Source organism: Ammospiza nelsoni, chromosome 13 (assembly GCF_027579445.1).
Source record: "Ammospiza nelsoni isolate bAmmNel1 chromosome 13, bAmmNel1.pri, whole genome shotgun sequence".
Lineage (NCBI taxonomy): Eukaryota > Metazoa > Chordata > Aves > Passeriformes > Passerellidae > Ammospiza > Ammospiza nelsoni.
This window is the reverse complement of record NC_080645.1, coordinates 14,935,234-14,950,344: the sequence shown is the minus strand read 5'-3', so window position 1 is coordinate 14,950,344 and position 15,111 is coordinate 14,935,234. Positions and strand designations below refer to the sequence as shown.

General features: G+C 50.8%; 3 protein-coding genes across 3 annotated transcripts in view; 2 read left to right on the top strand and 1 right to left on the bottom strand.

The window, feature by feature from the left end:
* The window catches only part of TPPP3 (tubulin polymerization promoting protein family member 3), a 202,740-nt gene that overhangs the window by 167,407 nt on the left and 20,222 nt on the right, over positions 1-15,111 (top strand). The gene's annotated exons all lie outside the window — the stretch shown is intronic.
* The window catches only part of HSD11B2 (hydroxysteroid 11-beta dehydrogenase 2), a 49,909-nt gene that overhangs the window by 14,576 nt on the left and 20,222 nt on the right, over positions 1-15,111 (top strand). The window contains exons 3-5 of the mRNA XM_059481776.1: positions 174-359; positions 950-1,087; positions 1,556-2,430. Coding sequence (XP_059337759.1) covers positions 174-359; positions 950-1,087; positions 1,556-1,917 — 686 coding nt within the window. The 3' untranslated portion in view covers positions 1,918-2,430. The remainder of the gene's footprint in view (positions 1-173; positions 360-949; positions 1,088-1,555; positions 2,431-15,111) is intronic.
* ATP6V0D1 (ATPase H+ transporting V0 subunit d1) overlaps positions 3,019-15,111 on the bottom strand; it is a 33,806-nt gene continuing 21,713 nt past the window's right edge. Inside the window, exons 3-8 of the mRNA XM_059481254.1 lie at positions 13,356-13,534; positions 10,368-10,447; positions 6,475-6,552; positions 5,713-5,889; positions 4,888-4,965; positions 3,019-4,372 (exon numbers count right to left, since the gene is read on the bottom strand). Of these exons, the coding sequence (XP_059337237.1) occupies positions 4,211-4,372; positions 4,888-4,965; positions 5,713-5,889; positions 6,475-6,552; positions 10,368-10,447; positions 13,356-13,534 (754 nt within the window). The 3' untranslated portion in view covers positions 3,019-4,210. The remainder of the gene's footprint in view (positions 4,373-4,887; positions 4,966-5,712; positions 5,890-6,474; positions 6,553-10,367; positions 10,448-13,355; positions 13,535-15,111) is intronic.

The following is a 15,111-nucleotide window of genomic DNA, read 5'->3' as shown; positions in this document are numbered from 1 at the left end:
ACGGGGGGCTGCATCCCTGCAGGCACCTGTGCCAACAGCCGTTGCCAAGCTCTCTTGTCCTGGGGCACCCTACAATTCCCTTGCAGGACCCCCATCAGCCTGGGGAGCAGCTGGAAATCCCAGGGTGGGGCTTCCCCATTCAGGTCATCTCTTCAAGCATCCCATTCCCACAGGACTCTGGGGCCTGGTGAACAACGCTGGGTTCAATGACACCATCGCCGACGCTGAGCTCTCACCGCTGGGCAAGTTCCGCACCTGCATGGAGGTGAACTTCTTTGGCTCCCTGGAGCTCACCAAGGGGCTGCTGCCCCTGCTCCGCTCTGCTGGTGGCCGCATTGTCACCGTGAGCAGCCCTGCAGGTGAGCAGCCTCCCTCCAGTGTAGCACCCTCAGCCCAGGCACGGCTTGAGCATCCCCATGGTGTGGTGCAATTCCCACCCCCAGGCGCTCCTACCTTCTCAGCCAGCTAGCTCCAGGAATATCCAGGATGAGCTGGCACCACTGCTGAACCCCACAGCAGCCACCAACACAAGGAGACATGGGGGCTGGGGACAGTCAGCCTGGTCACAGGCAGCATGGGCAACCCAAGCCCAGCTGCCATGTCCCTCCACTGGGGATGACAGCCCCAGCCAGGGTGGGAAAATCAACTTCCTTTCCCCTGCCCTTTTTTTTGCCCATTAAAACAATCTAATCCTCCATTGGGGATGACATTCCCAAGCTTTAGCTGGACAGGGAGCAAAATCAATTTCCTCTTCCCTCACCACTTATTTTTCCCCCCATTAAAACATTCATTTGAAGCTATTTTCAGTTGTTTTGTCAGCAAAACAAACCCTAAGCCATTTCCTTAAGCAGGGGCCAGGAACACAGCCCTACACAAGCCCTGCCCTTTCACCCCACTCCCCTCTGTCCCTGCTGGAGCAATGGCTCACTCATTCTTTCACTCCTGCCAGGTGACATGCCCTTCCCCTGCCTGGCAGCCTACGGGGCCTCAAAGGCAGCCCTCAGCCTGGTCATGGACACCTTCCGCAGCGAGCTCCAGCCCTGGGGCATCAAAGTCAGCCTCATCCTACCTGGCTACTACAAAACAGGTAAGAGGGTCAGTGCCTGCTCCTGTCTGTGCCTGTGGGCCAAGAACAGGTATCTCAGGGAGGCAGAAGATGGAGCAATTGGATGAGCAGTTGGTGGTGCAAGTATGCAGCTTCTGAGCATCTCCAGCCATACGGGGACAGTGGCTATGCTGTGGCCATTGGGCTCTTGATGGATTGAAACAGCATCAGGATCAAGTCCTTGACCAGCACTAGGACTGGTCAAAGCAGCTCAGTCATGTTTATGACAGCAGCATCCCCACTGCAGGCAGGATCCAAGACCCCTGGTCCAGTCTCAGGCTAGCAAGAGCCACTATGGTGCTACTACTGTACTTCCCTCATGGCAATCTTTGCCGGGGTCTCAACTGGACCTTTCTGTGAGGCTGGAAGGTGACTGGGGCTGCTGGCACCCATGGCAAGGGGGCTGGAGTGGGGGGACCCACACAGCTCACAGGGACTGTTTCCTTGTAGGGACAACGTGTGACCCTGCCTTCTGGAACCTGCACAAGCAGCAGCTGTTGGCCAGTCTGCCCCAGGAGCTGCTGCAGGCCTATGGTGAGGACTATGTGGAGGAGATCAACCAGCAGTTCATCCAGTTCATGAAGGTGGCAGTGGAGGACCTCAGCGCGGTGGTGAACAGCATCACAGAGGGGCTTCTGGCTGCCAACCCAGCCGTGCGCTACTACCCAGGGCAGGGCCTTGGGATCATGTATTTCATACACCGCTACCTGCCCTACTTTGTCCGAGACTTGTTCTTGAAAGGATTCTTCATCAACCCCAAGCTGCCCCGAGCCCTGCGGCGAGAGCACCACAAGGATGTGAAGAAGGCCTGACCTGGGCCTGCCCAGGGCCTTCTCCAGGGCTCTCCAGGCCCCTGAGCGCGTGCAGAGCCAAAGGCACCGCCCTCCTGCACCCTGGGGGAACAATCAGCACTAGACGTTTAAAACCAAATTTCTTTCCAAAATCAGGTAGATCTATTTTCTATTGTGCAAGAATCAACATTTTCTAGAGACCTTGGTTTTGTATTTTTTCTAACCATGTACTGTCCAAGAGGCCCATCCCTGCCTGACTCAGCAGCTCTGCACCACAGGCTGGGATGTACCCTCAGCTACCCACCACCTTCCTTACTGCTCCCAGAGCTGCTTGTCTCCATCCCCTCTTGGCTGGGTCAGGGCTGGGACCCTGTGGCCGCTGCCTCCCTGCCACTCATTACACACTCCACTCGCTCCTGACAAGTGCAGGGGCCAAGAACAGGCTGCCAGTGCTGCAGAGCTCTTCATGAGATGAACTATGTGATTGTCACTTTTTAAATAAATCCATTCTTGATATTCCAGCAGGCTCTGGCTGTCTCCTTCCACAGTGCAGTGCTGCAGTGCTGCTCAGGGATGCCCAGCCTGTGGACAGAGCTAAGCTGGGTCATGGCTGGCACCGCACTGAGCACTGTGGCAGGAGCCTCACATGCAGCAGCAGGTGCCACAGGTACTCCCAGAAAAGGGCTCAGCCTGCCAGGAGGGATTTGTGCCTGTTCCCTGCTCCTCCCCAGCCCTATGCCAAAAGCTTTCTTTTGCTTTGCTCCGACTCTGTGGCCCTGCTGGGGCAAGGATGGCAGCGGTGACAGTGGCCCATGTGGACAGCCCCAGGCACCAGGGACAAACCATGCAGCTCCCTCACCTTATGGACCATTCCCATAAGGCTGCACCCCTTAGCTCAGCAGCCAGCTGCACCCACAGAGCACACACTGTCCTGGCTTGGGCTGGAGGGAGTACTCTGGGCCTCATGGGGTGGTACCACGATTCCTGTGGTACAAACAAGTGTCCCAACTCACACAGGAACCATACCAGGCTCCACCACCACAACTACCAGATTCCCTGTGACTGATGGAGGCTCCACCTGGGGCTGTGGGAGCAGGTGCCCAAGTAAGCAGGAGAGCACAGTGCAGTAGGCAGATATTTATTGGTGTAGAGAGGAGGGGATCACAGGAAAACAAGCTGCAGAGGTGACCACAGCACAAGCTGGGACAGAGCCATTCTCCATTGATCCTTCCTCCCAGCAGCATCCAGCGTGTTTCCCTCTAGCAAAAGGCTTGTCTGCTGCCATTGCACATCTCCCAGAACTCACGTGCAAATAGGAGCTAGCCAGAACACAGTAGCACAGAGCAGGGCTGCCACACCATGCCCAGGGCTTGGCTCCCACCCTAGACCACAGACAGGCAGGGCCTGGGACATCCCTGCCCCCACCAGGGTGACTAAGGCTGCTCTGTTCCCTGGCCAGCTGTGCCGTACAGCTCCATGGTAGTGCCAATCCACCCTCTGCAGGGGAGAAGCCTGGATGTCTACCCTGGAGGGGCGCAGGGGTCCACCAATATCTGCAGAGCCCAGAGGAGCCCCAGCTCTTCCATGGCTGTGTCAGTAAACTGCAAGCTGTGGGTCTGCACAGCTCTGAGGAAGGAGCTCAGCCAGCTTATGGATCCCTGTCCAGGGCAGGGAGACTGATGAGAGCTGAATCTGCAGACACAGTGAGGCTGCATGAGTGCAAACACTGCCAGAGTGGGAGGACTGTGCTCCACAAGCACTCTGGCTCTGCCCTCACATTCCCACAGGCTCCATTCCAGTCCTGGCCAGGGTTGCTTGGTCTCTCCCAGGTCAGGGTTCACTACAAGGGGATGCAGGGATTGCACAGCAGCATGGGGTACGCTACAAATCACAGTCTAACTACATCTCACAGGAACAACACTGAGTAGGAGACGTGCAGAGCACTGACAGAGGGCCCCCCAGCCATGGCAGACCTGGCCCATTCCTCTGCAGCAGTGGGACTCTCTCAGAGGCAGCCCCCCACAGCTCTATGGGCATAAGCACACACAGCAATTAGTACAGGAACACTGTGACTACTGTATACACAACAGGAGACCCTCCTGCTGCACAGGGCTAAGCCTGGACCACTGGTACCTCTGGACATCTCACAGCACACACAATTCCAGCTTTTGAATAATTTAACTAGCAACTGTACAGTTTCCTCATTTGATCCAGTTCCACAGATTGGACATCCCTGGAGTCTGGGCGTGGGACAATTCAGGGAGTTAGGGATCTGTCCAGACTCCAGGGGTGGGAGAGTTGGACAGGAGCAGAGTTAGAAGATGGGAATGTAGTTGTCAATCTTGGTCCTGTGCCGCTGGGCGATGCACTCTGCGATCCACACGATGTTGCGGCACTCCTGCTCCTTCAGCTTCACGAAGGCGTAGAAGACTCCAAAGTGGAATTGGTTGAGGAAGGCCAGCTTGTTCAGCTTTACCTGGGGAAAGCCCAGAGGAGGACATGTCATTTGTTCACCTCAGATAGGAGGAGTTGGTCAAGGCAAGCACGCAGCTGCTTGGAAGGACCCATGACTTCCCAGCAGGCTGGAAGGCTCTGCACAGGTATCCTGCTCCGCATCTCTCTAGGTCCCTGGGAAAGCTCTAACCTATAGCACATGGCTCAGGACAGACTGATATTTGAAGGGGGAAATATTTATAACTCAGGTACCATAAAAAGTCCTATTTTCCACGTAATTACACTCTATTGATGGACCAAATATCCATTAGCAGCCCCAAACATGCCTCCTCACACTGCTGGAATCTGTCTGGGTTAGGCAACAGGCCAAGCACTATGCCAGCCCCCATTCTCATGCAGGAGCAGAGGGCAAGCATGCTTCTCCTTCCCCCAAATCCTGTTCATCCATAGTGCTGCTGACAGGGCAGTAGACCAGCTTCCTGACACCTGGAGCTTTGCAAATGGCACACGTCAAGAAGCATCTCAGGGCTCACTCACCTCGTGCTCAAAGAACCTGTCTTCAAGGGTTTTGTCTCCAGGGTTGCTGCCAGCCCCTTCAAATAGCAGCTTGTACTCCTGCAGGAAAGCATTACATGAGGATATACCCTGTACCCAAGTCCAGCAGCACTTGAGGACCTCCTGTGTCACAGATACTCCAGCCACCCTGTCAAGTCAGAGGACAGAGAAACCAAGAGTCCTGCCCCTTCTCCAAAATGTACAGTTCTCATTGCTTCAAGCCACAGGAAAAGGGGCATCAGGTACAGACCCCCTCCACATACAGACTGGAGTGCTTGGGCCAGACCCCTGTGCCCACACACACAGGCTGCTCAGTAAAGGAACACTGAGCTCTCTGACTCCAAACAGGTCCACAGCCATGCACAAAGTGGCTTGAACACAGACAAACCCAAACGTGTCCTCCCAGGTCAGCGGCTCACCTTCAACTGAGCCAGAGCTCAAGGCTGGAAGTGGGGCAACACCACTTCTCACTGAAGATACATTTCCATTCCAAATAAGGCCAGGAGAGCCTGTCACTGCTGCCACATCAGCACTTCAAGGGTTTGGTGGTAAAGGCAGTCCCCACACCCTTGGACAGGGAACATTGTCTCCCAGTCACCCCTAAAATGACAGCCATGACTAAGAAGCCAACGACATTTCAGGCAAGCCAAGTCCTGCCCAAGGAGAGCACAGGACCAACAGCATCAGAGAAGACTGGCACCTCTCTCCCCAGGCTGTCAAGTCACAGGTTTCCCCAGATCCCCAAGAAGCTCTGATGCAGAGCAGGTTCTTGTACCAATCCCCATGCCCTCACCCCAGAGCACTCACAGGGTAGTAGTCAGCAACGTTTTTGACTTGCTCGTAGTCATCTGCCCTGGCCAGCTGAGCCAGGCCCTCAGGGTAGAGCTTGCCACAGTGTGGGAACAGCTTGGCTCGGTCCTCCTTGGACAGCTCAGTACCAAATGAGTTGATGGTGATAATGAAGGCCCTCCGGTCAGCTTCAAACTGTGGGAAGAGAGTGGCTCATGCTGGGATGCAGTATCTTTAGCAAAGGCTGGCAGCTATCAGTGCTGCTCTGCACACAGCCACATCAGGAGGGCAGCAGGAGGAGGCTCCTGGGATGTGTACAGCTCTCCAGTGCTCAGCTAGGGCAGGCTACAAGTGCAGGGTTCCAGTAAGCCCTATACCTGGGGCGCATTCAGGTGAGGAAATCCCCATCCCAGGAACAAGCCAAATCCTGTCCATGTCAAGGGGTGACTCTCGCCTACTGCTCCTAAGTCCTGCACATCTCACAATAAGCTTTGGCATGGAGACAAGCTGTGACTCCAACAGCTCTGGTAGCTCTCCTACACATCACCCACATGAGAGAATGAAGATGCTGCCACAGAGGCAACTAATGTATCAGTACTTGGGGAACCAAAGTCATGCTCAGGCAGTGTTCCCCAGGGATCCCAGTGAGCAGGTCAAGTGGGCATGGGGATGCTGAGCATGAACTGGAGAATGTTTAACAACTGGCAGACAAGCTGGGCCTGAGCAGGGAGTGATGACCATCACAGTAATACCATCAGCTACGGAAGTTTCCAGACCTACCTCCAGGATTGGGCACATGGCATCTGCTGTGGTACCTCCCAGAGTCTTGCAGAACTTGTAGAAGGACTCCAGGTAAGCCTGGAAGAGAGAGGGGAGATGAGTATTCCTCCACACAGCTTCATCTACTTCCCCACAGGGCCCTTCAGCAGAGGACAGACAGCAGGCAGACTTTGCTCTCTTGCTCCCAGACGCTCTGTAACACAGCACAGGCACTCTGGCCCCATGTGAACTTGCCCACACAAGGACTGTGCTTTCCCCAGGAGCCAGAGACATGAAGGGTTGTGGTTGGGTTTGTTCAAGTGACTGCATGAGCTTACTGTGGGCAAGATCCCCAGGCAGCAAGGTTAAAGCCTATTTTTCTCCTTTGAGTCGCCTAACTCATTTTACTGAAGTCTCACGTGGTTTCCTGACCCTGCTCTGGCCTCCACAAATGTGCCAAGCCACACAACCATAGCTGAAGACTTACACTTAGAAAGTAGCGCTGTGTAAGCAGAGTCCAGAGATGAGACAGGACATCTGTGAAAGAAACCAGCCATTCTCTCCAATTCTCTTTTCACACTGCGGCCACTTGGTCTCTATCCCAAGTGAAGCACTGCAGAAATCATACAGCCAGGCACAGCTACGCTGCCTCCAGGAAATCCTTAGTGGAGATGTTCTGTAATCCATCTGGAAGATGACTCTGTCTCCCAGGGGGAGCCTAAGAAGGCTGTGGATGGCTAAAAGTATCGTTCAGCAAAAATGTTCTCAGAAGAAGTGACCAAGTATTAAAACACCTCCCCAAGCAGAGTTCTGCAAGCAGAATGTGCAAAGGGATGGAATAAAAGGATGCTGAGACACCACAAATCTCTGCTTTATCACAACAACTCTAGGACTTAAGATGGACCAAGAATGTACAAGTTGGCTACCCTCAGCCTCTGCACCAGGAAAGCACCTGGATTACTGTGTTCTGTAAATATTTGTTACCACACAGTGCAAGACGACAATGCTGGGTGAGCATCACTCATCAAAGAAAGCCTCTCCAGCATTTGCCACTGCTCAGGTGGAGGAGAGCACAGAGCAACAGTTGCAGAGTTACCACAGGAACAAGGACATAGATAATGGATGCCCTTTGAGGCTGACAGGAAAGGGAACATGGTGAAGAGATTCAGTCACTACCTCTGCCCTTATCAGAGCTCATGCACAAACCTAAGACTTTAGAAGCAAATACAGGTGAACTCCAATATCCAGCAGTGTATGGAAATCCAGTATCACATACAACACAGAAACAGTCTGTAAACAGCTGCACTGGGTGCCCTTCCAGTGACAGCAACTGGAAGAAAAACTCCAACATCCTAAAGCCTTTACCCCAGGAACAGAGGTATCTTTGCCTTTAATAATCCTCAATGGGTCTTCTCTTTCATGAACCCACCCTCTCTGCCTCCTGCCAGCCTCACCTGTCCTCAAATCTAGTCTGAAGACAGGCCTGTGGCCTGTCCATCCACAATGACTTTTCCAACGTCATCTGTGGATACCACCCTCCTCTGCCAGGTGAGGAACCCTAGGCTTTTCCTGCAGTTTTCTGTACAGAATCATCATACCCAAGCTTCTAAATGTGTCTGCCTTAGCATCATCTCCTGTTTTGCTGTTCATACTCTGATTAGTGGAATGAGATAGTGTCCAGGTCAAGCACACTTTACAGATGGATTCAGTAGCACAGTGATACTCATACAGTTCTTTTCTACTGTTAGGAATATGTTACCTTGTATAGAGACAATTGCTTACGTCAATCATTAGCCAAGATTCCAATTAGTAGTAGGAAGGAACAAGGAGACCCTCACTATACAAGCAGAGTTAGGGCTCCCTCCTGGCCTCTCCCATACACCAGTCCACATTTACCCACACTGATTTGCCTGCTTTATTTTATTGTCCAGTTGCAAAGCTCCTTCAACTGGTTCCTACAAGAAAGTCACCAGCAAAGGCCAACAGTCAGCTGGCTTCACTTCAACAAGAGATGGAACAAAGGGAGTAAGCACTGAAGATAACAAGGCCAGCAATAAAGATAACAATGCCAGCACACTTCCATTGCAAGACTTGGCTGCTGACTGCACTCTACACTAAGCACTGACCATTTTTAACCTCTGTTCCCCATTTTAATCATATTTCCATTTGAGAACCTTCATTGCTAACAAGAAGCCTTTGTAATAGCCTTCCTCCTATGAATCCTGCTCAAACCTTCTGTCAACACACTCACAGATTTCTTAAAAGCCTTCAGTATGTCTGGGAGATAGCACTTCCCCTTGCCATGCCAACTCCACACGAATGCAGGCATCTGTCCCAGGCCTGTTGTGCTTTTCAGAGCAACTCTCTGCAGATTTCAGACCTGATTTTATTTCCCTCATTTGCATTGTATTATGCATTTTCCAGTCCCTGGGGAGAGAGGTAGCTTCAAGTATTCTGTAGGCAGCAATTACCTTTTCCACTCCTTCATCTCTGTGATTTGTTACGGACAGAGCCCCTGAATTCCCCAGGGGCTGCTCTTTAGCAAGAACCAGTGCCAGCACACACTGAGGCATTACAGGCACCTACATTTCCATTTGTGGGTAGGAAGAGCAGACTATAAAGCAGTATTGAGCCTCAAAAAGGATATGGGAAAGGACATGGCAGCTGGGATCTAAAGGGATACATCCCACCTCCCTCCCAGCCAGTTTTCCCTGTGCCCACTCTGCTGCCTGCCTTCCCCCTCCTGCTTCACATTGAGACCTGTGCCCTGCAAGGCTCTGGTGTTTATGCACACAGGTGTCCCTCCCTGTTACAGCAAAGACCAGTACACGCCAGAGGCCACAGGCAGCTGGGCATGACTGCTGACGCGCCGCTCCTTTTCCCTCCTTTTGCCTCCTTCCCTTCACGCCTGACCTGCTCTCTGCCTCTCCAAACAGGCCATAGCTTTCTTGGGAAGAAGAGGTCATACTGACTGCAGGCTGGATGTGACCAGCCAAAACAAGATTGACAGATAAAATCTGCATCCCACCCCTGATCCAGAGAGCAGAGATGGAGCGATAGCCACAGCCTGCACATAAACACACGCTTCAACACTGCCAGCTAAAACCAGACAGAGCCTGCAGAGGAGATGACAGTCAGGACAAGGAGATCCTTAGCCCCCTCCACATCTCTCTGCCAATACTCTCCCCAGCTTGCATCTTTCACACTGCTCTACCAAGAACATCTAACCCTAATCACGGCCACAGAAGGCTTGAGCAGACAGTGGCAAGGTCTTTGGGAAGGGCTCAAAACAAGGAGCGAAGCCATGGGAGTCCTTCAACCAAGTTTAAGTTTAGTCACTGTGAATGCAGTTAACCACACCTCTGAACCCATGTGGTAAGGGAGCAGGCTTCTCCTGCCTGCCTAGGGCATGAGTAAATTCAAAGACACAACCTCTGCAAAATCTCTTGTACAGACTCCTGAGAAAATCCCCTCTGCCTAGCTCTGGTGCCCTGACTCAGCAGAGCTGTGTGATCAGATGTCAGGCCCCTCCAGGAGTGTTATCTTTACTTTCCAATGGATGCAAGGAGGTTTTGGCCATGTTTAATCACCACACCAGGAATAAATAGGGAAGTTTACATTTCCTTCCTGTCTCAGGAAGGAGAGGGCACTAGGACAAGAGGCAATAGGCAGAAACTGATGCACAGAACTTCCACCTGAATATGAGGAAGAATCTTCTTACTGTGTGGATGACCATGCACTGGAACTGTTTGCCCAGCAAGGGTGTGGAGCCTGCCTCACTAGAGATATTCCAGAACCATCTGGACACAATCCTGTGTTGTGGGATAGCCCTACTTGAGCAGGGATGTTGAACCAGATGACCCACTGTGGTCCTTTCCAATCAAACCCATTCTGCAACTCTGTGACTCATTTACCTTATACAGCGTGTTTCGAATTATTTCAATATTCATTTCATCCAGGTCCTGTTCAGATATGCAGTCTTGGAAGAAAGCAGCTGAAACAGAGCCAGAGACAGAGTTAGCATTGCCCTAACCAGAGCCATGCTCAGCATTTTCCAGACTCCTCAACAATACCAGGCAGAAGCACATCCTGTGTTGAGCTTGTCCCTCCTAGGCCTGGCCCTTATTTTCAGCAGCCAAATTGTCATGACTCAAAACCTCAGGCTCCACCATGGTCCCTTAGGCCATAATAATTTTTGGGGTTCTCTTATGAAAATCTTTCTTTACCTCTTAGTCCCATGGTTTTATTCCCAGCAGAAATTCTCAGCTCTTGCCCCCAGCATCAGTGATAGAGAAGCCTGTATTTAAACATAAGCAGTCCCCAAACTGATCCCAGATGCAGGCACTTGGAGGTGACAAGGCAGCTTTGAACTGCCTGCTACAGCACTGCAGGAGTGCTTAAGCACCTGTGAGACAGTAGCCAGTGAAACACAAGGAGCTGATGCTTCTCCCTCCTACAATATCTTAGTGGGGATTAAGGTATGATGATGCCATAGCTCGTATTGCCCATGACACTGGTCATGGTTGGAGTCAGGAGTTGTTTCTCCTGGTCAAGTCTATCAGTCTCATTTTCCACTTCTTCCAAGGGCTTTTATTTCTCTAGCTGAAAGTTAGTAACAGGAGACAGAATAAATTACTAGGACTTGGTAGGATGCTCAGCCCTACATACTTTGCCAGAGTATCCCTGGGAGGGAGTTGGAGAAGTTGTTGCCACCTAAAGAACACAGATTTCAGATCAAACAGGTGCTGCAAGCTGCAGATCTAGAGTCTTGTACATCTACAGTGTAAATGTAAACGAGTGGTACAATAAAACCCATTGACAGAACTTCCTGACTTCAACTCTCACTCAGTAACCAACTTTGCTGAATTTGCTACAAAGAGAAATCTGATCTGTCTCAGCTTACACAGTGCAGCTGTGGGTAACAGACACCACAGCCGTGCTGAGAACTGACCAGTGCTCTGCTCTGTGCAACAAACCAGCTGCAATGCAGCCTCACACCTCTGGCCTGCACCACTTTTATAGCATGAGCTGCTTGGAAGGACAGCAGCCACAGTGTGGGTCTGGAGGGTCCTGAACAGAGGTTAACCTCTGCAGAAGTTTCTTTGCAGCACCAGAGCACAATGCCACGTGTCCGGGGGAACGCTGCTCCCGATGGTTGGCAAAAATGCAAACAGAGTGTGCCAGGACTGGTTTTTACTGCAGGATGTGCTGGCCAGCCTGGAGAGCTAAGCAGTGGCTACTTCAGAGTAGCTGAGGAATGAGTACACAGCTATTTCAGTTCTTGGCCCTCCAATATCCCAAATTAAGCTTACAGCCCTGTTAACCTATGAAAGCCATTTGGGGTTAGGCATTCCCACCAAGCCACGTAGCTACTCAAGTCCTTTTAGGAGATAGAGCTGCTGTTTCTTTGCGTGTGGTCACTGGAAAGAGTGCAAGTTAAACAACTGAAGCCTGCATGCCTGCTTGTTTAGGCAACACAGCTACTCCCCATGCTCCCCTGCTGAAGAAATGCCACACTGGTTGGTACACAGCCCCAAGGGCATGGCCAGGGCAAAGGTCTGGAGAAGCTAGCCCAGGCAGGGCTGGAGCAGGCAAAACCAACTCATGGACAAGTACATGAAAGCAAGAGGCAAAGACCCTCAATTGCCAGCCATGGTGTCCAGAAGCACCACAACACTGACATGGGGCATTTTCACTCCATATTCTGCTGGAAGCTTTAAGGTGTCTGAGAGATAATATCTCTGAAATACTCTGTTCCATCTTCTTACCAAAATGGGAAGGTTCCCACTTACTTGTGAGGAGGATTTTCTTCCCACACATCATCCCCACAGTGGGCTCAACTCAGCTGCATGCAGAGCCTCAGTTCTCCTGCTCTGTTGTTGCCCTGCCTTGCAACCCAGATCTCCTGAAGCAGGTTCTCCCTTCTTTACTGGGCACAAGTCATTTTTCCATGATGACTGCTTCATTTGCCCCATTATAACAGAGCATTTACAAAAGCACTTTCAGTTCCAAAGCCAACTATTTCTATCAAAGACAGCATGATGACTTAGAGTGTTTTCTTCTTTCTAGCAACCCCAAAAGAATGACTAATCACTGACTCAGGCATATCTCATTACGTTTTTGCCCACAGATGCTAAACTAGAAAGTCACCTGTGACTACCTCCCCTACTACTGCAAAGACTTCCATATTTTCTCCAGAACCACTTCCTACACCTTTATCTTTAAAGAGCAGATCTATCTGACTAGCTCTTCATGAGATACTTGGTTTTAGCATTATGTGCCTCCTAAACAAGCCTGTAGACCTGAGACAATGTACCTCAGTTCAGGATGCTGGTATACAATGAGTTTTAAATAGCTTTTGGAGATTTTTTTTGTTTTGCTGTCATTGTTTGGGTTTGTTTTTTATTTATATAAAGGGCTTTTATTCAAATAGTGCTAATTTTAGTAGTCCCAGAACAAGACTGGGCATGCGCTTTATCTCTGTAATTATCTATAAAAACTGCATACAAGAAATTACCCAGTGGTCCAACTAAAAGTGCTAGAAATCAAGTGATTCATTCCAGCAGAAGACCCAACTTTAATCTCCTTCACTAAGGAGATTAAAGGCCTGGCTCACAAAAACCAAACTGTCTAGGATCTTGCCCTACCACTGTGATGGCCTGGACACTGATTGAAGGGCACAGAGAGGTAGCTGTCCTCCAGAGGAAAAGATAGCATAGGAGAGACATAAACCTGAACTCAAGCCCAGCCACCAAAGCAGTACAGCCACAGCTGTGCATTACCCACCACTTTGTCTTCCTGGAGCACAACTTAGGCTTAGCTGGAGATAGTCAGACTGGGGGAGAAAGGGACATCTGTTCCACCATGGACAGCTGGGAGGTATTTTGAACAGCTCCACTCACCCAGGGGAGTGTCCACCAAGATTGCATTGTAAAGCTCTGCAGGTGTCTGAGCAATGTTCACAGCTTCCATCTGCTCAAAACTTCCCAGAGGATGGCATTTGGGCACCAGCTCGGAGATGGAACGCTGGTGCAGAGTCCCGGTGATCAGCAGAATGACATTGTCAATCATGTAGCTGTACCTGGAGGAATGAAAGAGGGAGACTGAAACAATACATACAATATGAAACCCAGCAACAGGCACACATCATCTCCTCGTGAACATCTCCAGAAAGATGCACACTTCCCACAAAGAAGTACTAAGGCACCTCCTTAGCATCTGTTTGTCATGCCAGCCTAGGAGAAGGCAGTCAGGCATAATCCCAGGCTGTGATTTATGCCACAGCTGAACCACACCATCTGGGTACCACCTACCACTGAAGAGCATTAGACTGGAACTGACTTCTGGAGGTCTCTGGCCCCATACCCTGCTATGAGCACAGCCAGCTCTAACTGCTCAGGCAAAAAGACTTTTGAGTGTTCATATGAACTTTGAATTACTTGCAAGGATGTGTTTATCACAACCTCCCTGGGGCTCTGCTTCAACATCCAGACACACTTGCAATGAAAAGGCTTTCCCTAACATTCCCCCATGGTCATTTGTCTACTGTCTCTCTTTCTAACCCCACACACCTCCAAGAGGAGCCTGGCTCCAGTTTCAGTGCCAGCAACACTGCTCCATCTTGCCAAGTGAAAGGAGGAAGGGTCACATTTCTGCCGCCTCACTCCATTCCAACAACAACAAGACTGGCAGCTTTGGCACAACCTTCACTCACACCCTCAAGAAACTACACACAAGGTTTTTCACACCTTACACCAAAAGCTACAAACTTCTTCGCATTAGCCCAAGTTATGACACCCCAAACCAAGTTCTCCACTTATGTTGCTCAGGATTAGCAGATTCAGTCTTTGGCACTGCAGCAATGGGACATTCAATCTGGAATCACAGTACCTGGCATAAGTTCCACCAACACAAGCCCTCCGTAGCCCTCCTTTCCAATATGTCTATTTTCCTCCTGCACAGAGGAGCTGAGAACTGGGCACAGCATGCCAGGTGAGGCCTCCCCTGAGCAGCAGAGAACGAACACCTCCCAGTACTCCCAATCCAGCCAGAGAAGAGAGACACAGCTAGCCTGAAGACTGGGAACACATGAAAGGCTGGTAGCCTTCTCCAATAGAAGGTCCAAGCAAGGGATCAAGGCATCACATAAATATCAGGTGTCCCCAGCAAGAACAGCAGCAATAGTCTAGGCATCTCCACCACCAGCTAAGTCACAAGCCAACCAAGCTGAGAACTTGATAAACATCAAGTGAGATGAGGGGTTTTTTTAAGTCAGCAGAAGTTGTTTTTGCACATATCCCTGAGCAGCACAGGGAAGAGGCACAGATGCTCAAGAGCAGGGTATGTGGCATTTTACACTCCCTTGATCGCACTCCTAGAACTCTAAAAAATTAGATGATGGAAAAGACCTGAAGAAGCTCCTTGGCAGCAGCTGCTTCAAAACAAATGAGATCAGGCCTGAACTAGAATGGCAAAAGGAGCTATGCACATCTGGAGTTGTAGAGAGTCATGCTTCTCACAGGTACTTGAGTACTGAAGAAAGGGAATTTAAGGCCAGCATCCTGGGACAGAAGTGAAGACAGGCATGGCAAGGCTCTGGTGATGTTTGACAGACACACTGGGATGCTGCTGGTCTTTGCATTTCCAAGCTAACAAAGA